Genomic DNA, 27,545 nt, shown 5'->3' on the forward strand with positions numbered 1-27,545 from the left:
TTTTTTTTGAATTGAGAACTAATTAAATTATCTTAAAAATGGAAACTTATAATAGACCTTTATGCATTGATTTTAGTTAGCTGAGTGCCAATTCTCCCCGCTCAAGAACACAAGTTTGATTTAATATTTTAGAACTCAGTTGCATGTTTCTATGGGATATCATACCATGTATGCAGGAATGCTATCAGTGTCCCAACCAAGTGTCACTAACAATCGGTTCTTGCAATGATCAATTTGACAGTTGGCTTGAATCGGAATCTGAATCGAGTGTGAATTGGCAGAAAATTAGATTATATACGTTTCTATAAGTAAAAAAATAAAAAATAAAATAAATTTTAAAAATTAAAATAAAAATAATAGATAAAGAGTGCGAAACATGGCAGCTCCGATTCGCTCAGTAAATCTAATCCAGATGCTGCCGACTGGATTCAGACAAGGTGATTCAAGCTGACTATAGTCCGACAGATTTCGATCAACATTAGCCTGAAGCTTGATACCGGAAAACATGATACCTCAGAGCTTTTCTATTTTCTTCCCAGTTCCAAGTTTTTTAAAAGTTAGAATATTATATATGCAATAATAGCAGTTGTTATTTGCCGGATTGGCTGTTATATGCCAAAACAAATAGAATGGTATTCTGGAATAATGTATGCAGTAACTAGTGTAAAAGTTTCCTTTCTTCGACAATACCATATATATATTTTGAATCCAATTGTTTGCATGATTTGATTATAATATACGAACTGGACCAGCCAATTATGAGAAACTAGGCGGCTAAACCATATATATATATATAGAATCCAATTGTTTGCATGATTTGATTATAATATACGAACTGGACCCGCCAATTATGAGAAACTAGGCGGCTATACCGTCTTTGGCCAGGCAGCTTTAAAATGTGATGAGTATTCGTACATGAATGAATCAGCAAAGCTTTGGGAAAAAAAAATCATGTGCCTTTGTTTTTGACCGACTCCAGGACCCGCCAGCAATAACCGTTTGAGGGTTAAATAATGGCAATGGACAAGTTAGTGGCCTGAGAATTCAAAATCTTCCACACAAAAGGAAAATTTTAACATTTGATTAAAAAAAAATCGGATCATGTTCCGATTTACAGATGACATTCCATTAGATTTGGAGCGGATTTGGTTAAAAGTCAGATGCAAATTTCTTAACATATCATGTTGTATAGATTCAATTTAAAAGTCGGATGCGAATTTCAATGTGAATTCAAAAATGGAATTTAGTTATGAAGTTGAATATGGTGTAAACCTTTTTTCGTTCTTATTTGAATCTGAATATGAACATCCAAAAAAGCACATCTCCTTAACCATATCTCAAATCCCGTTCATCGATATCCCTACTAACACACTTATGAATCATGAGATACATGTAACCTTTTTTAGTTATAGTAGAGTACATAATGATTATATGAAATTATGGGAAGAGTTACACTACTATAGTGGGGCCTTCCCTATTTTTGTCCAAATAATACTATAGTGGGGTACCCTACCACATGGCTGTGTTCGGCACAGAACCACTGTAAAATATAAAAAATGAAGCTGAAAACTTGAATGACTTCCATAGGTAGTGGCCATGGTGAACCTGAATAAAACAACTTCTCAAGAAAAAAAATATTTAATTTAATCAGTAGCCAGAGTAATCTGCCAACACATTCTGCAATCAAGAAACAGGGGAAAGAGGATTTGAGCAAAATGCAAAGAATGCAGCTCATGTCCAAACAGGACCCGTGTTCTTTGTGTTTTGGGAACACTGTTAATTTATTTCATTTATTAGTTCCCTGCAGACAGTACATTCATATGAATCTCTTTCTCTTTCACAGAAAGAAGAGGCACTCGACCAGGTGAAACTAAAACAAAATTGACGATGCCAAATTGAAATGGAGCACTAGATCTCGACCTCCCTCTATATTCCAAAATTCAGTAGGGCGCGGTTTGGCGTTTTCTATGCTCATAAAACGATCTCATCTTCAGGCTGAGAATTATTGGATGACAACCGCGTTTGTTTGGGTGCTCAAACGACAAATCATGAATCCTCTGCTGATAGTCGATTTTTCCTCTATAAAATCTCAGCGGACACTCCACCAGTTGAGCATACAGAGAATTCTTTCTCGTCTCGCTTTACACCCAACAATGGCTTCCCTGCCATTCTCCTCTTCCTTGCTTTTTTTCTTCTCTGCTGCTTTCCTTGGCTCCCACTCTGTTTCACATGCGCAGCTGACGACGAATTTCTATTCCACGTCCTGTCCACTTGCGCTAACCTCGATCCAGGCGGTGGTTACAGCAGCAGTGCTAGTAGACCCCAGGATGGGTGCCTCTCTAGTTCGCTTACACTTCCATGACTGCTTTGTCAATGTAGGTTTAGTTCTACACTATCAGTTGCATGATATACAGTCCGCATATAACCAGCTTTTGCATATACAGACCTGTAGACTTCACTCTTTTTTTCTGTCAAGTTGTCTTTTTTATAATAAAATATATATTTTAGATTTTTAATTTTTTTATAATGCTTTTTATCATATATATATATATATACCTCAACGATGGTATTTTAATCATTATAGAGTCCTGTGCATTATTTTATTTTTTTTTTTTGTATACAAAAGTGTGTGCACATAATTGTTTCGTTTTTTTATGTAAAATTAATGACAAGATGTGTCGCAGACAACACTTTTCTTTATGTAAAATTGAATCATTCTTCTGTTTTTTTAGCTCATGAACTTGTTTTGCAGAAAAGAACCACACGTTCCTTTGCTTTCCTAGCTCCTTGTTAGGAAGCTGGTAATGTTATTAGAAAGATTCACCCTCTCTCTCTCTTCTTTGAGAAACAATATATCTGCATTTATTTGACGTACAAAAGAATGTCTTATGTATGCAATTTGCATGTTAGGCCCGTGTGCTAAGTGGGTCCAAAGAGAAAGTTGGCCACCTTGTTCATTCTTTTGATTGGGAAGACCATTGTGATGCAGGGATGCGATGCATCGGTGCTTTTGGACGCTTCTCCATCTATAGCGACCGAAAAGACTGCAGCTCCAAACAACAATTCTCTGAGGGGATTCGAAGTCATCGACACCATTAAAACTTCATTGGAGCTTCTTTGCCCTGGCGTCGTTTCCTGTGCGGACATTCTCGCGGTCGCAGCTCGCGACTCAGTGGTGGTGGTAAGACCTCGCCCTGTGTAACACATATATTCAGTAAAGGTTCTGGTACATCTGTTCTTAAATGTCGTCATTCTTATAATCGTTCGTATTATATGATTTAAGAAGGTCATATCGTCATTTATCATCGAAATTATTGTTAAATATGAACGAACTGAACTTCTTCATTGCATTATTACAGCTGGGCGGTCCCACATGGTCGGTGTTCTTAGGCAGGAGGGACTCACTCACAGCTAACCAAAATGGTGCGAATACCGACCTTCCTGCACCCTTTTTCAGCTTGACTCAGCTCAATGCATCCTTCGCCAAGAAACAGCTGAGTTTCAGAGACATGGTTGCTCTCTCTGGTGATTTCTCTCGCTATTCTAGTAATTTAATTGCTCTGTTAATTCAGTTTTAGGAGCACAGATCTCAAAAGATCACCGGTTTTCGTTTCAAAGGCTCGTAAAATCGTGACACATTAATGAACATGCATCCTTCTCCAAGCAGAAGCACGAACCTGATCATATAAGCCCAGTTCGGCACATTCATGCCAAATGCCGAAGTTTCCTCTAAAACGCCGATGGGATGTAATTGTGCTTATAATTACAGGGGCTCATACATTCGGGAGAGCGAGGTGCGCGTTTTTCCGCGACCACTTGAGCGAGAGCAACATCGATCCAGCCTTTGCTGCGACTCTGAGACCTACTTGCAGTAATTCTTCGGCCGACGACAACAATTTGGCGAACCTGGATGTCTCAACTCCTAATGCCTTCGATAGTGCATATTACACAAACCTGCTGAACAGGCGGGGCCTTCTTCACTCGGATCAAGAGCTCTTCAATGGAGGCGCTGCTGATGCAATAGTGAGGACCTACAGCACAAACCCCTCCTCTTTCTTCACCGACTTCGCCAATGCCATGATCAAGATGGGCAACATAAGCCCTCTCACCGGAACCAGTGGGCAGATAAGACGGAACTGCAGAACTGTCAACTAATTTCGGATTTGAAGTTTGATTTCATGTATGCTGCCTATGTTGCCGACCGAACTTGTTTTTTAATTTACTTGTAGAAGAATGAAGAATGGAGCTTAGAAAATGCTCTCGCTAGTGATGGCCGTGGACGTTAATCCTCGATCGCATCCAGAAACAAGTGTTCCGGTGAACCGATCGGCTTACTGAATAAAGAGGCACGTTTAACAAACCTTTACGAGGGGGCTTCTTTAATTTTTCGTTTTTGTCCGAAGGAACTAATCTGTATAAAGTGGGATTAGAAGAAGTTCACATGCAACGTGAAATTCAATCTTGGTTAATACGAGCACTTTTTTTGTCTTACGACAAACAGGGGGCAACAGAAAAAAATCTTCTCCTCGAAAGAAAGTTACAAGAGAAAAGCAAAGCAAATGGCAGTCTGTCATTTGTATTGTTCTTAGACATACGTAGAAGGGAACAAGCCTAGTGACGCACAAATTTTCCACAAAAATGTAGCCTTGTCCCACCATATCCCTTGGCGTTTTAGAGTAGGCCTCTTCATCCATAGGAACCGAAAAAGACTAGTGAGGGAGTGAGAGAAGATGCCCGAGGAGACGAAACTCTCTTCTTTTATCTTTGCTTTTACAGTTTAGAGCTGCATTAGAACCTAGGTAGGAGACGAAACTCACTTTTTTACCTTGCTTTTACAGTTTAGAGCTGCATTAGAACCTAGTTAAGAGACGAAACTCACTTCTTTTACCTTGCTTTTACAGTTTAGAACTGCATTAAAACCTAAGTGGGAGCCAGTGTACCCGTCAACTAGGGAGGGAGAGAGGGGATTTATGAGAGAGTGAGATGCAACCAAGGAATGATGTTTCCTCATGTCCCTAGGGTTCCTCTAGGAATGTCAGCTGATCAGATTCGAATAGGAGTCTTAACCATAGAATAGGAGTCTTAACCATATCTGTTTTTTCAAATATTCACATATTCTGATTTGAATTTGAATTCAAATACAAATGAACAAAAGTCGTATTCGAATCCAACATCAGAATTTAGAATCCGTATTGAGCCGAATTTGACTTTTAAATTCACATTCAAATTCTGATGTGGCTGCAAAAAGATTTTCAAATAATCAAACAAAAAGCTGATGCTTGACAATTCCTCTGAAAACTACAAGGCAAGTTAAAAGCCAAAGGTCCCCTTCCATCTAGATATGGTTAATGCACAAGAGTGAAGTCCAAGACCATTGGATGTTGATCAGCTTGCCTTCATCTTAGTCATCATGATGAAGAAATATATATGGATCAATCTAGTGGTTTTAAACATTGAAAACCATCAGTGCCAAAATAATGGTAGAATGAATTGCAAGAGTTGATTTCCATCAAGACCGGCCATGTCCACTGACCTGGATATGATCAGGATATTTTTAGTTAAGTATATGGAACTTTTTTGTTTCAAGACTGTGATAACCCTCGTTAAGATAGTTTCAATCCCTAGTTAAGATAGTTTCAATGCAAAAAAGAAACGCTCAAACGGATAAATTTTCACTTCCTCCCGACATGCTTGTGGCTTAGCTAGAGAACTCTTACGGGTAATTCTCAGCTAAAGTGAGACATTAATCTGGGAAACCAGCAAAGCGACGCTGATGTTAGAATTATATCCAAGAAGCATACTCTTAATTGAAAATGATATTTCATAGCCTAGACCTTTGGGTTCCTAATCATTACGAAAAGACTTGTTTAAGCCATCCTCTCTCTTACTTAAATAGAGTCTTTGTTTTCTTTTGCCACCAAAATGGATCCCAATTTTGTTTTCTTACAAAATGAATCAAGCTTAAACACACTTGTATGGCAAACGTTGAAAAGAAAGGTTCATAAAGTTGTTGAATTAGGTGACAACAAAAGTGTCACATTTTTAAAACATAAAGATTTAGATATGGCGAATCCCAACCTGCCCCATAGATAGCTTCCATGCACAATAAAAAAAAAGACTCTGAAAAATGTACAAAACTCTCTCTCTGTCTTTTCGATATAGTTATTCGTCAATATACGATCACTACATTGCAAAGGGCACATGCTGCCGAACCATATTATCTCATCTCAATTAATTGGTTTTCAAAAGATACACAATCGTCCAACTAAGACTCGAAAAAAATAAAAGGGAAAAATCTTATACAGCGAGAGTGGGACCCCGTGAAGATGGGCTTCCCCGTGGAGGGAGGGACCATGGCTGTTGGGAAGATTGGCATTCCTGTCGATGTCCAAATGATTTTAGGCCTAAATCCACTTTCACACTGGAGACAAGTTTTCCCAGCCACATGGTGATAGACTTTTTCTCTGCAAACGTGGCATAGACCCACAGTCGTCCCTGCCCTCATCGTCATCGTCGGTCCACTCCAGCCTGATTAAAAAAAGAAAAACAACAAAAAGGTGGTTAAAAATGCGATTTATAAAAAGTTACGGCACTTTTCGTTTGAGACATATACCATTTGGTGTCATGCATTTAGTCATTTACTACTCAACGGGGGTCTTCTTCAATTGTGTCCTCCCAGTCTCTCCATATATCTCCAAGTTGATTCGATTTAGACAGGTCAGAGGAAATGGCGTGGCCCCGGTTGATCGGACTTTATTATATACATTGTATTGGTGCATTATATACACCGTATTGGTGCATGAAATTTCATGTGTTAATGTGGTTAATGACAAAAATACATTTCTTTTATGCTTGTTGCGTGCAACCAGCTCTTCGGGCCGATCGAAAGGGAGACTAAATGGACAAATAAGGGACCCGGCCGTCTTTAATCGGCTCTTATTAGCATTAGATGTGAAAAGGAAAGGTGTTTCATATTTAAATCACATCATCCAAGAAAAGTTGTTTTTAATTTTCCTCCTAATAGTATATAATATGAAACGCTAATTGTCGATGGTTTCAAAGAAATTAGTATAGCTGATTGGACTGGGGTGCAATAGAAAGGTGTGTCGGTCCTGTGGACATATGGATATGGGTCGCCTGTGGCATTTATATTGCATGGATACCTTGCTCTGGCCTTAAGAGGAAGAGTAGTGAGTTATGATCTGCTACGAGACACTGTTATAGAAATTTTTATTTTTGAAGGGACACAACATATATAAATAAGTAAATAATTATAAGAAGTCTATGTAAAAATATGTCAAAATAAATAAAAATTTTGTTGTTGACTAATCCTCTCACTCACTCACCTGTAAGTGGAGTACATGGTAAAAATGCAAAACAATGAACAGGGAATCTCCCTTGACACAAAAAAAAAGAGAAAAAAAACTGCAGTTCAAGGGAAGGGTTTTCTTGGTGATATTAGTAATGAAGACGTTGTCAAAAGAAATTTGAAACATAGTGCTAAAAGACACTGCAAAAAATTAAGATCTTGGTCAGTAGAAGCGATGGCACTTCCAGAAGAAAACAGTTGATCGTGGCAGAGAAGGTACTCAAAGTCTAATAATGGTGGCGAAACTGTTATCGTAACCACAAGAGAAACAGAAAGGATCTGTTTATCACCTAAAAGTCCTGCAGCGAGGACATAACTAGACAGAATACAAATGTATGAGCACAAAAAAGGTTATATCTTAACTCAGCTGTGACTACCAAACTGGTAATCTCCGTCTCCGTTGTCATTTTTGTAATTCGGTGACAAGTAACTATCGCCCTTTCTGTTAATGAATTTTCCAATATTCTGTCGGCACTTTGGGTCTCTCTCTAATTGTTGGACGACGTGAAAGTCATACAAAATTAATATCATCAATCCTGGTAGCTCCCCTTCTAAAATAATTTAGTGCAAACGCGACGCATGCCCTATCCAGATGCCTTTTTTTCAAATAAGAATTAATGAACATGAACCAGGTTCGCTTAGATGGTAGCTAGAAGCGCGATGCTGGCTTGCGATCTCGGATCTTTTATAGTCTTTTTCCCAGATTTCTCGTCTATAAAATCTCATGAGATGCCTCTTCTTTGAGCAGACATCTAGCATTCCCCCGTCCACCTTAATTAACAGCCAGGAAATGGCTCGTTCATCATCCTCCTCTTTCTTCTTCTTCATCTTCCTCTCTTCAGTTGCTCTGTGCGGCTTGCACTCTGTGGCACAAGCACAGCTCACACCCAATTTCTACTCCACCTCGTGTCCTCTTGCTCTCACCACCATCAGAACTCTTGTCCGAACGGCTGTGCTGTTGCAGCCGAGGATGGGTGCTTCTCTTGTTCGCCTGCACTTTCACGATTGCTTTGTCAACGTACGTTCCTCCTTGCTTGCTTCTTACGTCTTTTCATAATTGTTTGCTTCTTGAGAAACAGTTAGACAGAATTGGTGACTAATATGTTTTTTCATGACCGAACACTTTCGCCCTCAATTACAAACATGAAGGCACGCTTTTCAATATGACTCTTACCAAATAAAACATGCTGAATGCTTGTAATCAAATCTACCATGTTGAGGAAAAGGCCGTAACCAGTCCGCTCTCTAGGTTGCAGTATTTGCTGCCAAAAAAGGAAGACCGTATTAGCGTAAATAAAAAACATGAGACCCTTCATTTGCCTTACGGCAAAAGACTGGGCTGCCAGGCAGGGGCGGAGTGGGCAATTGCCCACCCAGTCAAATTTATTTACATATTCGTTAGACTCAAATTTTTGCATATTTACATATAAAACGCTCAGAACAACTATTTTTTACTCATATTCAATCGATTGATCTCCTTTTTTCGGTTTTTAATAAGGAAAATCTGCTATTATTCCTTTTTCCTTTTGAGGTCTCAGTCATCGTGGATTATGGAGTTATTTTGGAGTTTTCATTCTTTGGACTACGCCTAGATCTTTGTGCGCTCTCTCACTGTTGTTTGGTGTGAGGTTAGGGATGCGATGCGTCGGTTCTCCTGGATGATTCTACAACTATCCAGAGCGAGAAGAGTGCAGTTCCGAATATGAACTCACTGAGGGGATTCGAGCTCATCGACGCCATTAAAGCTGCACTGGAGCTGCTGTGCCCTGGGAAGGTTTCTTGTGCAGACATTCTTGCAGTTGCTGCACGCGAATCAGTGGCGGCGGTAAGCCCTTTGTGTGTCCCTGTTTGTCTGGTAAATATGGTAACTAGTGGTAGCGAGACGGTTTATATCTTAAGACAACCATGGATACCTACAAACTAAGAACAGTTTTTTCACAAGATTTTAGTTCAATCTAAGCTTTCGTGATCCCTCAAAAATGCGTTTTCCCGCCTTAATAAACCCAATATATAGAAAAAAAAAATGTTATGCTCACTTGAGGTACATGGCTTTTAAGCATAGATCAACTGGAAAATAAAAAAGTACCGGAAATTTTCACTATATACTGGAACATTTGTATGACCATATAAGTTGGCCAATTAGCTAGGAACATGGATATCCAAAGAAAAATATGTATCCGGAACTTGTCCTGAAACATAGGAAATTTTTGCATGTAAATGCGAAAAATCAATCCTACATGCCGTCTTGCAAGTAGTATACATGTCGTTTTATTAGAGAGACAAGACCATGTGAGCCATGACCAAATATACTTGATCGATTAGAAGCAAAGTCGTCGCCAAAGTCCCCTAGCATTAAAAGCTTCCAACTTCCAAGACAACTTCAATTTCCTTTTCTCTTCTAGATAGCGTACGTGCACTCACACCTCATGAATACCTTTCATTGAGTGGTAGGATAATCTTCCTGCTTAGAGGTTTTTCTGGCCATAATTATTCAGAAAAATCAATTTTTTTTTTTTTATCAAACACCTTTGCCCGACCTTTATAATTTTTTAAACTTAAAAAGTATTGCAGTGAGGAAGCACCATATTTCCATTAAAAATTTGGGAGGGAAAGTGGCAACATAAGCACACCTCAACATGTTAAATAACAACATTTAAGTTGGAGAATGCCAGTTACGCCTAGAATGTAACTATGACACCCTTTCTGATTTGTTTTATGACTAAAAATAGTACGTACATGATATATATTGATCAGGACATGTATATTATATATTGATGATATTTATAATAATCAGTCGTTGTCTTCCCTTTTTATTCATTCCGTGAACCGAACTTATCTAAAGAACTAATCGGGATTTGTCAAAGTAATGTGTAATTATAATTGGTAACGAGGTCAAGTTCACTGCCCTACCAGTTGTGTGCGCCGTTATACGTGCACAGCTTAATAAGCGCAGTAAAAGAATGGTTGTAATTGAAAAATGATCATATCCTTTATAGTCATTTCAACTTTTTTATTATCATTTTTATCCTACCAAAACCATGTTTTTTTTTATATGAACTAGAAATATTTTGGACATTAACTATACTGGCGCACAAAATTTTGGGCATCAGTATGGCACTTACAACCAGCTTTAGTGTCAGCAGCGTTTTAGGTCTGGTGGGTGGGAGGGCGGATATATATATATATATATATATATATGAACTGTTATTGATCTTTCTCCTTGTAACATTTGACAACTTAATTTTTGCTAACTTGTTTTGCTTTATGAAATACCAGCTCCGAGGCCCCACATGGACGGTGTTGCTAGGGAGGAGAGACTCACTTATAGCAAACAGAAGTGGTGCCAATACCGACCTTCCTCCTCCCTTTTTCAGCTTAAGTCAGCTCACTCAGTCCTTCGCAGACAAAGGCCTAAGTTTCGGAGACATGGTTGCTCTCTCAGGTCGCGATACAAATCCACTTCTAAAATCACCCGAAGACAATGCCTTCTATAATTCTATTCCACGTTCAACCCATCGGATATTTCAATAGACAAAAATTTTTCACTAAACGCTCCTTCAAAATTTTCATGACTTAGTGGTAAAATCTGAATTGAAGTTGGCAACTAGGAACCTGGTTATATGCACCATACCAATTTTTGTACATAATATAGTTAATGACTAAACTATCTTTATTTACACTAAAGAAATTGTACAAATAAAATAAAAAAATTATAAAAAACTTTTTTTTTTAAATACCAAAATGCTTATTTCTTCCTTCGTTTTTCGGGTGAGGAAATACTTGGTAGGGCTGGCGCGATTAACGCCATACATATGATGTTGTGCTTAAAAACAGGCGCTCACACGTTCGGGAAAGCGAGGTGCACGAATTTCCGCGCCCACTTAAACGAGAGCAACATTGATCCAACCTTTGCTGCGACTCTCAGACCTGCCTGCGGCAATTCTTCGGCCAACGACAATAATTTGGCGAACCTGGATGTCTCAACTCCTAATACCTTCGATAATGCATATTACACAAACCTGCTGAACAGGCGGGGCCTTCTTCACTCCGATCAAGAGCTCTTCAATGGAGGCGCAGCTGATGCAATAGTGAGGACCTACAGCACAACCCCCTCCACTTTCTTCACGGACTTCGCCAATGCCATGATCAAGATGGGCAACATAAGCCCCCTCACCGGAACCAGTGGACAGATAAGACGGAACTGCAGAAGAGTCAATTAGATCTACAAGTTTGGCTACATCTTCCATGTGTTGCTTCTCTTGCGGATCTCTGTCTGCTTTTGTTCTGGTGTGAATCTTTTGTCGAAGATTTCAGAATAAGGTTAAAGACTGGTCATGAAAAGACATCATGCTCCTTAACAGGAACAGATGCAAGTATTCTTCGTGTGCCATTATTGTACTGCTTTCTGTTAAACACCAGGAGAAACGTGTTAGCGACCAGGCAGCCAACAAGAGTTCATTTAAGAACTTCAACCTAAAAAGAAGATCAAGGGCTGAGTACCCGTCGATCACCTCCATTGGCATAATCAACTTTGGTTAGCGCCCGTCCCTTAGGCGACCTGAAGATTATGCTTCATCGGTGTACGTATCATCATCCAATAAAGTATGTTAATGGGTTTGTCATGTCTTCTCAATTATCACGAGTTTAGCTCCTTTTTATACTGTTGTCCGTTGACGATACGGTCACGTTCTTCCTCCTCCTCCTTCTCCATGATCATCAAGATTTTATTTTCTCTTCCATGACGATGATGTTGATCATCATCTTCTTCTCGTTATCTTCGCATGTTGGCTATATTGAAAAGCCAGTTCAATTTTCCGACAACCAATCATATGTTACTTGTATGAGTTTGACATGCATGCATGTCATGCTAAGACATGCACTTACATTACGCAAATGTATTATGTATGATGCATATCTACACGATTGGCATGCATGACATGAAGAATGTTATGCATATGAATATTGTATGCATTACGGATTAACTTATTTGATCAACCTTACCCAACTTGGACGTTTCAACTCCTACACCCTCTGTAATTCATATGTATCTACAAATACCTCTTAAACACATAGCAAAAGCATATATTATTCTCATGGACTACACTGCAACCACATTTAGATAATAGCTTGAACCCACACCATTGTTTTATTAAAAAAGGAAGTGGGGATATCATTTTCTGGTGACAATACAACAAGTGTCAAATATTTTATGCATGCTAGAATCCAATCATTCCAAATTGTGTCCAAAATTTTTACAGAAAGTTTCAAGTGGAAAAGTGCGGCCCCATTCTTGTTCAACATCACGTATCAATAGAGCCCACCAGTCCTTGATGGGAGCCGTGGTCTTCGTCATGTATAATAATGGTAGAATGATTTACATGTTTTGGACGCATAATATATATAGCACTCCATCGTTCAATGATTCTCATCCGATCAACGACGCGGGCCCATCTATGAGGTTAACTTTAGTTAAACATGCTGAACTTTTATTTCAAGACTGTGTTCGGTACATGTTCAGTAAAATGGGCTTTGCTTGGCATTCTGTTTCGTATATTTACAAAAATAATATTTGGCTTTGCTTCATGGATCGGCTATTTTTACTAAAATCCTGTCAGCTACTCTCAATACAAAATTAAAGATAACAGTTACAGCGATCCTTTTATAAGATGAAAGAAAAAATTTCAAACTCGAAAGCATATACGTTCACTTCTTTTTGACATGTCATGATTTAACTAGAGAACTATGTGGGTAATTCTCAGCGGAGGGAAGGCAGAAAGCCTGCAAAGTTACGCTGGTGTACGAATTATATCCAAGAAACATGCTCTTAAATTTAATCATATTTTATAACCCTAGACTTTTGGTTCCTAATCATTACTATACGACTTGCTAGGAAAGCTTGTTTAAGCCAACATCTGTCTTACTTGCATTAAGTTTGTTCCCGTCTGTCATCAAAATGGACCCTAATTTTGTTCACATAGAAGAGGTTGGATCTTTATTGTTGTCTGCGTGCATCAAGCTCAACCACACAATTAAAAATTTATAAAGAAGTTGAATTAAGTCACGTCATAAGTGCTCCGTTTTTTCTGAACATGCATGAAGAATTAGGTACCGCGAATCTCACGCAGTCCCGTAGCCAGCTTCCTTGCGCAATAGAAAAAAAAAAACTCAAAAAGATGGCTAATTAGTAGCAAATGATCGAAGTGTATATAAAATTCTCTGTCTGTTGTAAATATTGGTTAGTCGATATACGAACACTACTATGCAAAGAGCACATGTGGTTTGTAATTATGTTTCACATGCTGTCGAATGACATTAATCTCATCTCATCTTGTTGGTTTTCGAAAGATGCACAAGCATGCATCTATGAGTTGAAAAGAATTCCTTTAAGCCATCGATTTCCCTTGCTTTTGGGATCATAAGCTTCATGAGGATCAATGATGTCGCTTCATCAGTCATGCACCTTTCAACTTAAATGTTGCATTCCATTAATGTAAGAAATAAAAGCATAATGAAGCAAATCACTAGAAGTTATGCCCTCCTTGAAGCCAAAACAAAGTGTGAACTCATTATCATCTGCAAGAGATTGAGTGCTGTCCGAACACAACCGAAGTGCTCGGGTTCCTAAAATGACCAAAATACTTCTAATAGGAAAGTTGATAAATAATGGAACAGAACAAACATAAAAAATCGGGAAAAAAATTTAAAAAACTATACTACCCCCCACACAATGACGTGGTGGTTTGTCAGGCTTCAACTTATAGCAATAAGGCAGATTGAGTTGCAACAAGTTTGTACAAAGAGGTGCCGGCGCGGGGACATTTTTTATTTTTTATTTTTTTGATAAAAAAGTGGACATTATAGACATTTTCACATTTTTGCAATAGTTTTTTACCACTTTTTAAAAGTTTCTTTTCATTATTTTAATAAGAATATTTTTGTTATTGGTACCTTTGTTCGTGCACAACAACAACAACAACGCTTCAACCAAGCTTGAATTACATCACATAAACAATTTCTAGAGTCACTGGAGACGGTAAGATAAGACCGCGTGATGTACATGGAGAATCATTCTCATGGCATAATTCAAATCATTGCATCTAAGCATGTTCTTTTCCAACAAGTGGTATTATAAAAAGTAAGGAACAACTACATCCTAAAGCCTAATGGATGCTGAAGCGAGTAAGCAGCGGAGTCTCTTGACAAAAACAAAATCTCCACTTCAGCCAAGAAGTTTTTTTAGATCCACGAGAGAACAAGAACCAAAAAATGCTACAGTTCACGGCATATAGAATGCGTGAAAATCCTCCAACGAGTTCATAATTAAATGCACAAACAAGTGTGGCTACCAACCTATAATCCCACGGAACATCAATCTCTCTCTAGTCTGTTGGAGGAGGTGAAATACAAATATCATCGACCATGCTAGCACCGGTTCAAAAATAATTTAATGCGGGATGCCTTTTTACCCAATATAAATTATTTTCGCCTTGACGCAGTGAATTAAATATTGAACATGAACCAGATCCTGTTTGGACGGTCTAAGGACCTTGCCGGCGGCCGGCCGGCGATCGCGGTTTTTTTTTTTAAAAAAAATTTCTGTTGCCATGTTTTCTCGTCTTTAAATCTCATGAGATCCGTCTCCTCTGAGCACAGAGCATTCTCTTCTCCCGTCCTTAACACCCTTGAAATGGCTGGTTCATCATCATTCGCTTTCCTCTTCTTCTTCTTCTCTTGTCTTGCTCTCTGTAGCTTGCACTCTTTCTCACATGCGCAGCTCACACCTAATTTTTACTCCACTTCGTGTCCTCTTGCTCTCACCACCATCAGAACTCTTGTCCGTGCGAATGTGACGTCTGAGCCTAGGATGGGCGCCTCTCTTGTTCGCCTGCACTTTCATGACTGCTTTGTTAACGTGTGTTCCTGCTCTGCTCTTGCTTTATACGTCCTTTCATATCACATATATTTTGTTCTTGGACAACAGTCGGACAGAATTGTTGATTATTATGTTTTTTACATGAGCGAACAATTCTGTCCTTGCTTACAAACATGAAGGCAGGAGTTTCAACCCGAGAGACTTAGAAAATGAAGCATGCTAGATTCCTGTAATCAAATTTACCATCTTAGGAAAAACGGTAGCCCAGTGATCTGTTTTCCTGATAGCTGTTGCGACCAAAAAGGTGGCCGCTATTAGGGAAACAGAAACCATGAGGGCTTTCATTGGGTTTGCGGCCGAAATCTGGACTGCCATTTCCCGAGAAAGGATAATGCATGAATTATAGCTCATGCTGTGTTGCTTGGCCTGTGTGACTCAGGGATGCGATGCATCGGTGCTCTTGGACGACTCCGCAACTATCCAGAGCGAGAAGAGTGCGCCTCCAAATATGAACTCGTTGAGGGGATTCGAGCTCGTCGACACCATTAAAGCTGCACTGGAGGTACTTTGCCCTCGTGTGGTTTCTTGTGCAGATATTCTGGCAGTTGCTGCCCGCGACTCGGTCGCAATGGTAAGCCTTGTTTTGTGTGTGTGTGTGTGTGTGTGTGAGACTATATAGTGAATATGCTCGGAGGTCATTTATTGAACGGATTTTATTCAAAGTTGATTATGTGCACACTCCTATGCACGGAAATGTGTAATGACCAGCAAAAGCCGGAACATCCCGATAAGTACGAAAAAATAATGAAAAAGTTAAGACTGTTAAAAGGAGTTTGTCTGTTCAAAATTAGGCTTCTCTCCTCATGGGCATTTCCTTGTCGATTGTCACCAAGCATTCAGTATGATTTGAACTTAAAGGCCCATCTACTTCCATATAAAGGGCATGCGCGCATTTATAATTCATGAAGACCTCAAGGAAGGTCTTTAAAATGCTGGAGGTTATTATCGCAACTCTTTTTCCAACTCCACAGTTTAAATTGCAGTGTCATTCCTTACAAGATGGCTGCAAACTTCCTGGAAGGTTCTCCTGGGCATCTACCAATTTATTTCAAAATGCTTCTGGACCAGCTGATAAGGCCAGACACACAATGTATATATCCAGCTTTTTCTTTTCTTTTTCAGGTTTAGGGCGTTTCATGAAAATTTTACCCAGCAAGATTTTTACTAAAATAGATGGAACCTATACATTTTGAAGTGTTTTTTTTTTCAAAAATGGCAAAATTTAGAGGTTGCAAATATTTTGCCTCCTCTAATGGAGACCTGGTTTCATGTTCAGGCTGAGCACACTTGCATAGTACTCAGACTTTAGGCTTAAAGGAGATTTAAAATCAAATAAATGAATAGTTCACTTGCATAGTACTCAGACTTTAGGCTTAAAGGAGATTTAAAATCAAATAAATGAATAGTTGCTAGCAGAACAAACAATTTATCATCAACTGATCTTCTTCTTCTTTAATTTTTGACGCCTTCGCTAACTCCTTTTGCTCCATATTATCAGCTTGGTGGCCCCAACTATGCGGTGATGCTAGGGAGGAGAGACTCACTTATAGCAAACCAAAGTGGTGCCAGTACTGACCTTCCTCCTCCCTCTTTCAGCTTGACTCAGCTCAATACATCCTTCGCTCAAAAAAAGCTGAGTTTCCAAGACATGGTTGCTCTCTCAGGTGATTACTCTTACTACTGTCGTAATTTAAATACCTGGACAAATCATGTTTCAGAATTATCAATACTGATCCTCAAAAGAAGACTTAGGTCCCGGATCCCCAAAGATTACTTATTATTTCTTTTTCAACCCCCCAAAGATTTAGAAAGTTATTAGTTTTGTAATCTACTTTCTAGAACCTCTAATTGGTCCGTTCAGAATTTTGATGAAGTAATGGCAAAACTGAATTCAAGGCAACCCAATTGAACCCAACTATGAAAAACCATCGGTTCAGATGCATTTTCAATCGGAAAATTGAAATCAAGCATGATCTCTCCGTTTGGTAACGAAAGCAGCAACCAATTGATCATCAGATTCAGTCATAATTTTACATATGAATTCAAGACCTAATTTGGCAGGTTTTAAGAATCGAATAACATAATAGAATTGGAGCCCAAAGTTATATTCATATGTATGGTCCAATTAATTGAGAATTAGTCACGTCGAGGGCTAATATATGCCAAGGCTTCTCAAATTGATGCCACTGATATGGTCATGTGAATAGGCGCTCATACATTCGGGAGAGCGAGGTGCGTAAATTTCCGCGACCACTTGAACGAGAGCAACATTGATCCAGCCTTTGCTGCGACTCTGAGACCTTCTTGCAGCAATTCTTCGGCCGACGACAATAATTTGGCGAATCTGGATGTCTCAACTCCAAATGCCTTCGATAATGCATATTACAGAAACCTGCTGAACAGGCGGGGCCTTCTTCACTCTGATCAAGAGCTCTTCAATGGAGGCGCTGCTGACGCAATAGTGAGGACCTACAGCACAAGCCCCACGGCCTTCTTCACTGACTTCGGCAACGCCATGATCAAGATGGGCAACATAAGTCCCCTTACTGGAACCAGTGGACAGATAAGGCTGAACTGCAGAAGAGTCAACTAGATCTACCGCTTGGCCACATTTTCCTTGTGTTCCTTCTGTTGCCAATCTCTGCGTTCTGTTCTGCGTGTGGAGCTCTTGTAGAAGATTTCACAATAAAGCCAAGGATTGGTCTTGATAGAGCGCTGTTCCTTGACTATTTGCCATTGTGGTGGCTTCCGTAAAAGATAGGGACATGCCAACAATGAGTTCACTTGATATCTTCAACTTAAAAAATTCAAGAGTTAGTGCACCTCCATTGGCGTAATCAACTTCATGGTCAGTGTCTGCCGTTTGGGTGATCTCACGATTGTGCCTCTTCAGTGTATCATGATCATATTAAGAAGTATGCTAATGTGTTCATCATCTCTTCTCAATTATCACCAGTTCAGCTATTTTCTTTATACAGCGTTCCGCGAGAAACTGCAGTTACTTTCTCCCTCATCAAGATTTAAACTGTACTGTAAACTCAAAAAGAATAAAAGCAAACATTTTAAACTTCAAATTTTCTAAACAAACGAAACGTTTCCCTAGCAAAATCTTGCAAGATCTGTTATCCTCTCTCGAAAAACAGGGTCTTCTTTTTCTAGTGAAATTTATGGCAGAAATTTGTCTGCTGGTTCAGATACAAGATCTGACAAATACGGATGCATTTCGTCGGAGTCGGCGGCCCACTTAGGGTCGGACCAAAGTTGATTTAAGTTTCACTACCGAGCACAGCCCGCTTACTTGATCTGAATCTGAACTGAAACCATCAATTAAATTTCATATTGAACGTCCGAACTGAAACAATGAATCTGAATTTGACTAGTTTGGTTTTTGGGTAATAACATCCTTTGCTATAAGTAAAGGATTCCCGAGCAACTGGTGATTAGTTTATTCTTTCAGGAAACACAGATGCCCCTACCAAGTCGTGTTACCAAGTCTAGTTGATACATGTACCAAGGATATCTTGAAATCTTTGTATCTGCATAATGGCCAAATCTGTCCAGGCTGATATGCAAGTAATTCCCCATTTCAGCACCGGCCCATATGCAATAATAGCATGAAATTTTACTTGCCTACAATAAACTTTTCAATGAATAGCTACATATTTACGGGGATCATGATAACATGAAAGCATTGCCTGCATCATGCATTTGCTGCTGGACTGTAGTGACTGGGATGGTATTCTGGTTTTTGTTAATAATGTCTTCTAAGCTTGAGGAAGATTGCGAGCTTGATTTACCTCTGTATGTTAACCGGCTCTCTAGTTGCTAGATATGATTCCATGCTATAACTGACCCTCAGCTCCATTAAATTTCAGAAACTGGTAAAACTGGGCCAAGATTTAGATCCGACTGGTTCTGTCTTAGTTTTGAAACTAAATTCGTTAAGAATTTAGGGATGATGGAAATGAAAAGCATGTTGGGTTTCTGTTTTGTAGCAGTTGAGAAGTTTATGTGCTGGCTCTTATTCTTGTAGCTTTGTAAAATTCAAGTATTTCCTTGGCCATTACAGTGTGAAAGTGTCGAGATCTGCCCATAAGTCGCCGGGAACCATTTATGTCTCAAGCGCAAGAACAATCTCATCAACTTGGATTTTTCAACTCCTACACGGTTTGATAATTCACGCAGATATATTAACAAAGCCCTTGAGCAACAGCATACATAAATGTCATAGACTAATACAAGTTGTTTGGGATTGAAAGTGGCCACATATATTAGAGCAAATCCACACAATTGATTTATAAAAAGAGAACTGGAAAATCGATTTCTCATAATACAACATGTGTTAAAAGGTTTTATATATGACAAGATTTAATCATTTCCAAAAATGTTACCAAAAGTTTTGGCATCCAAAGGTGCGGGGCCCCCTTGTTCAACATCCTGCGTCACAGAAATATGGGTCTCTTTCTTGTGTAATAATGGTAGTAGAATTATTTAAGTGTTGGCCAGCGCATAGCATATGGTTATATACCATACCATTGGCCAATGATTTCTCATCGGATCAACCATGTGCAGTGATTCTCACGAGGTTAATTTTAGTTAAAAATTTGAAGCTTCTTGATTTCAAGATTGTGTTCAGCATTCGTTAAGCAGAATATTGAGCTGAAAATGAAATCATATAACTCGTAATGTATAAAAACAAGGTTAGAGTTGTTTCATCGACTTTTGAAGTCACTTCCATAACTGCGATCTTGGTGCAAAAATTAGATTTTGTCGATAACAAATAGTTTTCGGAACTACATATATAGCAACTTCCTCCTCAAGTTAGACCTGGTTTCTCAGGTAAGCTAAGAGGCTTTTTGGTAGAAAAAGCACTTCGTGATTGTCCTATAAATTTGCACAAAAAATTTGGAGTACGTCGGACACTAAAACTATTTTTGGATGAACTTGCTCCAATATTTAGGGGTAGGTTTATGGGACAGTTACAAGGCTGCCTCTAAAGATTTCAAATGTGAATATTTATGTTGAATTTAATATCCTTAAATTAAGAAAGTAGTTATGTGTGCTGTATTGGTGCACGAATTTGCATGGTTAATGACAAAAAAAATACCCCTAATTGGTGAAGACAAAAATGAAAATTGAAAAAAGACAAGAAAAACCCTTCCTTTTTAAAACTTACAAAAATGTCCTTCTGCTCTCTTATGCTTATTATAGATTGCATGCACAACTCACGTCCCTTAATTTGATGAACCATAAATTTTACTTTATCTTGTCAACAAAAGTATGTCATATCATATCCGTATATCTTAAATTTAAAATAATCAGACACCCACTTGAAGGTCTGACTTGGCTGGTACGCCTGGTGCTTGATTGTAGTGAAAAAAATCATTGGTAGTCTTTTTTCAACAACGAGTGCGAGACTTTTTAGTTTTCAACTAGTATCAATTTTCTAAAAAAAGAGAACATATTTCACCTAATTTCCTTATCCATCCCATCATCCATCCTGTCAGCATCGTTGCTGTATAGCTAGCCATTCCATCTAGCGGCCAGTCAAGTTTTGGCCAAGAACATTTCCACTGAGATTTTGTTAGGTGTACACCACTTTACACGCAACAAATATACACCACAATGGTGATGGGGACATTTTTGAATTTTTTTTATGGCGTAGAAGAGATTTTAAACTTTTTTTTTTCACAATCCTTGTATAACCTTGTTTAAAGTTTTTTTTTTAAATTTTAATGAAAACATTTTGGTCATTTTTGTTCAGGTTGGCGTATATAATCAATCAGCTTTGATTTTCATTGACATGGTAAAGATTTTTTCTGCTTTCCTTTTAATTTTTCTTGCAATCAGTGACCCGGTAAGGGATTGTCCTAATGAAAAAATTATTTTTCTTTTCCCTTTTTTTCCAAATCTGGGCTTATTTTTGTTGATATATAGCTGATCACTTTTCCCCTAACAATAATTTTTTGTTGAAAAAATTATGGAAAATGGTCCTCCGAACGATCAATTTTCATTTCTATTTTTTTCCCCTATTTTCGGTAGTTGATGACCTGATGATCGCAAAATAAGATGGTTGAAGTCGATTAGTTCGATTCTGCGTACCCAAATGGTCCATCTTCCGGCCGGTTAATGGTGGTGGAAAATTATGGAGAAAGTTTATTCTTGGGTCATTTTCTAACTTCTAACTCATTTTCTGTGATTGTTTATGTTCTAGTTGACAGAATATGCTAGTTTTTTTCCATTTCTGTTTCAAGGTGTCATCTGTTGATTCTGACTGGTTTCTGTTTATGTCCGTCTCATTTTTCTTTCAATGTCAAGTGAGGGTATAGCTTTATCTTACCCCGCAACCCTGATTTTTGATGTTTATTTAACAGAAACCGCCTTTGGAGTAAAAACACTCAAAGTTATACTCGCATGTTTTCAAGATTCTAACTCCCCTTAATTTTGAAACTTGGTTACTCCTTAACTCCAGTTAAAACAATAGTTTCAAGAAATAGAAGTTACGTCTTCTTTCATAAAAGGTAAAGAAAAATTTCCACTCAAAAGCATAAATTTTTCGGACTTCTTATCGGCATGTCAGGATTTAGCTGGAGAACTCTTTGGGCATTTGTCAGCCAAAGTGAGGCATGTATGAAGGAAATCAGCAGAACGACGCTGGTGTTAGAAATATATCGAAGAAATATGCTGCTAAAATTGAAGTCTCTTCTATGATAACCTTAAAAATATTTGGTACCTCATCATTACTAAACGACTCCTTGCCAATCCTTGCTTTTAAGATCACGATCTCCGTTTTTCTGTCATCAAAATTGGACCCCGAGTTTGTTTCCATGTATAAGATCCAGCTCCTTCATGCAATTGTCATTTTCTTGGGTCAAGCTTAAACACTGTTATAGTTCCGGACAAAGACTGCATAGGAGTTAGGTTCCCGACCTTTTTCTGCAGATCTCAACCCGACTCCTAATCAGTTTCGGCACACAATGAAAAAACTAAAAGCGCTCATAATTAGTAGTAAGTTGTCAGCGTTTTTTTCCGCACACTTGTTAGTCGATATAGGACCACTACTATGCAAGGAGCACATGTAGTCTGTACTGATGTTCTACATGCTGCCGAACGACATTATATCATCTCGGCTTATCTGTTTCCAAAAAGATGCACAAGCAGACATCCAAGGCTTATAAATAATTCCTGTACAGCCAAAGTGGGAGCCCGCGAAAATTGAACTACCTTTGGCTGGGGACGGATGGCTCTTGGCAGCTGGTCCATGTTGAAACCTGATTAGGCCAAAATCTGCTTTCATACTACTGGAGAGAAGTATTTGCATCCATTGAGAAAAAAAAAAACTACTCAAAAAATGGATTTAGAAGAAGAAATCACGGTACGATCGACAAAAAAATAGCGGAGATAGCGGAGTTACTTATTAGCTGGTGTAGGCCACCGCCCACACCAGTCCATCAAAAATTTCATTACCATGCCTCAACGACACATTACCATAACTCCAAAATTACATGTAGTGCATGTCCACACCAAACTTGTGTCATCAATCCGAATAGACTCTCAGTAAAAAAAAATCCTGGCTCGATCTACGGTATGTGTAGTAACGTTAATCTATCATATATAGCTACAGTCGTTCCCTTAACAATTTAAAACTTTAGCTTTTAAACCCGGGAAATCATTATCTATAACGTGATTGTGATCTTCTCATGGCCCGAACTGAAAAAACCAAGAAATGCTAGCTCTCATGTGTCCTCGCCGGTTGTTCTTGGTCCAGATGCGTTCATTAGTTTACGGCGCCTCTGTTTAACCGAAATGGCGATGGGTCGATGGCATGTGAGACTAGATATGGACACAAGGCCCCTCCATTCGAGCTTGAATTACCTCTCAGTAGCGATATATATGAAAAGGACAGGTACTTTAGACAGTAAGATGAAACTGCACAATAATGCAACTGAATCCTGAAACCTAATTGATGCCATGCGATGAAGTTGCAGCGAGTAAGAAGGAGACTCTCTTGACAGAAACAAAGTGTTCAGTTTAACGAACATCATAGTTCGGCTGAAGACGGGGTCATTGGGTTAGAGAGTTGATTCGGCAACTTGGTTGGGTTAGATCATAAGTTTTTATAGTGCATTTTTTTATAAATAGATGAAAAATATAAGTTTATCAAGACTTCATGCTTGTTTTTTTTTATCAACTAAAACTAAATAACATACAATATAAGTATTTGTGTAGATTTAGTGAAGTCTGTGATATTTTTTTAATTTCAAAAATAACAAACTTCAGAACAATGCATGATAAATGATAATATGTAATTAGTTGAAGATCCCAACTGACTTGGCGGGTTCTGACCCATGACCCATTTATGATCCCAGCCGACTTAAACGACCTGTGACTTTGGAACAGCAAGCGATGATCTTTTGGTGATATTAGTGACAAAAGCATTTATCACAAGAAGACAGAATTCTAGGGAACACTTTGCAGAAAATTAAAATTTTGAAGATCAGCACCAACTGGTAGCGATGAGCAAAAAGCAGTTCATGGCCGAAAAGAGGTGTTTAATGTCAATAATAATGGTGGCAAAACTTTTTTCAACTAAAAGCAGAACGCCAGAAGCTGTTCACACAAGAGATTTTGACTTTCAACGAACAGATACCTGCAAAAGTGTTGCCAACACACACCAGGACACACAAAAGAACAAGAAGCAAAGGCTACAGTCCATCCTCTCATTGAACAGAATGAATGTACAAACAAGTCTGACTGCCAAACTAAGAATGAACAAAATTTGAACCTCTCTCTATCTATCTCTCTCGATGAAATACAGATATCGTCGCTCACTCTAGCTTGCCTTCGAAAATATTTTAGTGCAGAGTCGTGCTCCATCCATACGCCTGCTTTTCCCACGTCAAATATATATTTTCTTCATGGCCCAGTGAATTAATGAACGTGGACCAGGTTCAATTAGGTAGCCGTAGCTAGAAGACCGATGCGAACCTGCGATCTGGGATCTTTTAGTCTTTTTGCCCGATTTCTCGTCTATAAAATCTCACTAGATGAGTCTTCTTTGAGCACAGATCTAGCATTGATCCCCCTGCTCCTTAGTTAACACCCTTGAAATGGCTCGTTCATCTTCCTCCTCTTTCTCCTTCTTCTTCTTCTTCTCTTCCCTTGCTCTCTGTGGCTTGCACTCCGTCGCAGATGCACAGCTCACACCCACTTTCTACTCCACCTCGTGTCCCCTTGCTCTCACCACCATCAGAACTCTTGTCCAAACGGCTGTGCTGTTGGACCCGAGGATGGGTGCCTCTCTTGTTCGCCTCCACTTTCATGACTGCTTTGTTAACGTATGTTCCTGCTCTGCTCTTGCTTCATACATCTTTTCATATAGATTTTTTTCTTGAGAAATAGTCGATCGGATACAATTGTCGACTAATACTTTTACATGAACTAACACTTCCGTCCTTGATCACAAACATGAGGGCATGCAGGCTTTTCAACTTGACTCTTATAAGCGAATGAGACATTCTTACTCATTATGGAGTTAATGAATTCGATGCTTCCATTCTATGGATAATGACAAGATTATTTCTGGCTGATTCTTCGTTCGCTCACTGTTGGTTGGCCTGTGCGACTCAGGGATGTGACGCATCGGTGCTCTTGGACCAATCCACAACTATCCAGAGCGAGAAGAGTGCAGCTCCAAATGCAAACTCATTGAGGGGATTCGAACTCGTCGACACCATTAAAGCTGCACTGGAGCTCCTTTGTCCTGGAGTGGTTTCTTGTGCAGACATTCTAGCAGTTGCTGCCCGCGACTCAGTAGCGGTGGTAAGCCTTCTGTGTGTGATCGTTTGTTTAGTGAAGATACATGTGATGTGGGGAGGACACCTCCAGACGGTTTATATCTAAGACAAATACGGACACACCTACAATGTCAGTTTCTTAAGTTACTAATTTCAATTCAATCCATGCACATAATCGATGTTCGTTACCCCACACAATTACTATAGTGCATGTTTTTTTAATATATCTTACAGTTAGAAACAGAAAATTATGATGATTATGTATATGATTTTCAGTTTTTGTTTGCTCAAACGTAGGCTTTTAAGCATAGAAAATAATCAATTATATGAAATTTTCTCTGTATATTACAACTTCAGATAGAATTAACACACATACAACAAAACACACACACACACACACACAGAGAGAGAGAGAAATGGACTGATGGTGATGTCTTAAAGGAGAATGGGCAGCATATTTTTTAATACATTTCTCCATATATCGTTAATTGCATAAAATATCATATTTTCTATATACTTACTTTATTTAAAATTTAAAATATCTATGTTGTTCGTATATGGTATATAAGATTCGTTTTCGATTGGATGATGCTATCCCTTAGAAAATATTGCGCAAAATAAAATGTCGAATTCCTATCAAAATCAGATATCAATTATATGGGATTGAGCAGGAAAGCCAAACCTCATACCGGACAAAAGCTCCGATAACTGTTCGGATTCAGATTTTCATATATAAAAACGATTATTGAATGCCTAACTTGGCCCAGAAATAGATGGTAGATGAATACGTGAACCGTTGATATGCCTATAAAAGATGGAAGAAATTAGCCTGTGATTCGTGAAAAGCTTTCATTTTTCTGATTCCGTTATTAATTAGCATGTGATTCCTTTATTAAATACCGGTGGTAAAATACACCTCAACATATTAAATAACAAAATTTTAAAATTAAAAGCTCGCATGTAAAGCCATGACACCCTTTTCAATAATGTTATATTCATGATATTGGAATCCCTTGAGCGTTCTATCTACCCCCAGTTTGTCAACTAAAGCAAGCAATTATATCATCTTCTGGATCTTCTTTAAATTTTGACAACTCGGCTAACTTCCTTTGCTGCCTATTATCAGCTCCGCGGCCCCACATGGTCGGTGCCGCTAGGGAGGAGGGACTCACTTGTAGCAAACCAAGCTGGCGCCAATACCGACCTTCCTGCTCCTTTTTTTAGCTTAGCTCAGATCACTCAGGCCTTTTCAGACAAAGGCCTAAGTTTGACAGACATGGTTGCCCTCTCAGGTGATTTCCCTCACTATTCTAGTAATTTAATCACCTTCCAAATCCTGTCCTTCTGTAATTACCCCAAATGCATACTTCTTAAAAACTTTTAGTATGTTCTCCTTCAAAATTTTGACGAACTAGTGATAATCTGAATTCATGCATATGCATATATTATATTATTCATGCAGATTGCAGACTGATGAATGCCATATATGATATCTATGATTTGTGCTTATAACAGGCGCTCACACGTTCGGGAAAGCGAGGTGCACGAATTTCCGAGCCCATTTAAGCGAGAGCAACATTGATCCAGCCTTTGCTGCGACTCTGAGACCTACTTGCAGTAATTCTTCGTCCGACGACAATAATTTGGCAAACCTGGACGTCACAACTCCTAATACCTTCGATAATGCATACTACACAAACCTGCTGAACAAGAGGGGCCTTCTTCACTCGGATCAAGAGCTCTTCAATGGAGGCGCTGCCGATGCATTAGTGAGGACCTACAGCACAACCCCTTCCACTTTCTTCACCGACTTCGCCAACGCCATGATCAAGATGGGCAACATAAGCCCCCTCACCGGAACCAGCGGACAGATAAGACGGAATTGCAGAAGAGTCAATTAGATCTACAAGTTTGGTTACATCTTTCCATGTGTTGCTTCTCCTGCCCATCTCCGTCTGCTTTTTGCTCTGGTGTGAAGCTTTTGTCGAAGATTTCAGGATAAGGTTAAGTACTGGTCTTATAAAATGTGGTTCCTTATGTAACATCCCCCAGATACAAGTATTCTGGTGTATGAGATTGTAATACTTTCTGTAGAAGAGGAGAAGAACAATGCGTGTCGGACCTTGCATGAGTGTCTACATGCAGGTCGTGCTACAGACATGCAGTTGTGTTGCAAACATGTAACGACGCATATATGCGAGATATAAGCTACGCATTAATATATGAATGTCATGCATATTATGTGATTAAATGCCCAAAAGTTTAAAAGTTGATTCGCCCAATGGGCATCGTGAAACTTGTTTAGAAAATTAATTCGCCCAATGGACATCAACAACCAATTCTCTGCCTTGAAAAGGAGGAAACATCCTGTCCTGTTCCTTCCTGCTAGCTAATGACGTAACTATGCGCTACGAGTTCCATAGCTAATGAGTAATGACTCCTCAAA

General features: G+C 38.9%; 3 protein-coding genes across 5 annotated transcripts; all 3 read left to right on the plus strand.

Moving 5' to 3' along the window:
• The first annotated feature begins 2,004 nt into the window (after positions 1-2,004).
• LOC116262761 (cationic peroxidase 1-like) lies at positions 2,005-18,211 on the plus strand. 3 transcript variants are annotated; one of them, XM_050079970.1, is made up of 4 exons: positions 2,005-2,375; positions 15,682-15,873; positions 16,801-16,966; positions 17,510-18,194. In XM_050079970.1, the coding sequence occupies exons 1-4, from the start codon at positions 2,010-2,012 to the stop codon at positions 17,893-17,895; spliced, it is 1,110 nt and encodes a 369-aa protein (XP_049935927.1). In that variant the 5' UTR covers positions 2,005-2,009; the 3' UTR covers positions 17,896-18,194. The 3 variants fall into 3 exon arrangements, with proteins under 3 accessions (XP_049935927.1, XP_031498994.1, XP_031498113.1); XM_031643134.2 differs by lacking the exons at positions 15,682-15,873; positions 16,801-16,966; positions 17,510-18,194 and adding exons at positions 2,990-3,181; positions 3,360-3,525; positions 3,770-4,366 and having other exon boundaries at positions 2,099-2,375; XM_031642253.2 differs by lacking the exon at positions 2,005-2,375 and adding an exon at positions 14,933-15,281 and having other exon boundaries at positions 17,510-18,211.
• LOC116263036 (cationic peroxidase 1-like) lies at positions 8,067-11,992 on the plus strand. The gene is made up of 4 exons (XM_031642606.2): positions 8,067-8,387; positions 9,003-9,194; positions 10,646-10,811; positions 11,204-11,992. Exons 1-4 carry the CDS (start codon positions 8,094-8,096, stop codon positions 11,587-11,589), a joined length of 1,038 nt encoding a protein of 345 aa, XP_031498466.1. The 5' UTR covers positions 8,067-8,093; the 3' UTR covers positions 11,590-11,992.
• A 6,160-nt stretch (positions 18,212-24,371) lies between the features above and the next one.
• LOC116263288 (peroxidase 70-like) lies at positions 24,372-27,335 on the plus strand. The gene is made up of 4 exons (XM_031642973.2): positions 24,372-24,640; positions 24,933-25,124; positions 26,226-26,391; positions 26,615-27,335. The coding sequence occupies exons 1-4, from the start codon at positions 24,413-24,415 to the stop codon at positions 26,998-27,000; spliced, it is 972 nt and encodes a 323-aa protein (XP_031498833.1). The 5' UTR covers positions 24,372-24,412; the 3' UTR covers positions 27,001-27,335.
• Positions 27,336-27,545: the final 210 nt, after the last annotated feature.

The sequence above is a fragment of the Nymphaea colorata genome, chromosome 10, assembly GCF_008831285.2.
Source record: "Nymphaea colorata isolate Beijing-Zhang1983 chromosome 10, ASM883128v2, whole genome shotgun sequence".
Classification (NCBI taxonomy): Eukaryota; Viridiplantae; Streptophyta; class Magnoliopsida; order Nymphaeales; family Nymphaeaceae; genus Nymphaea; species Nymphaea colorata.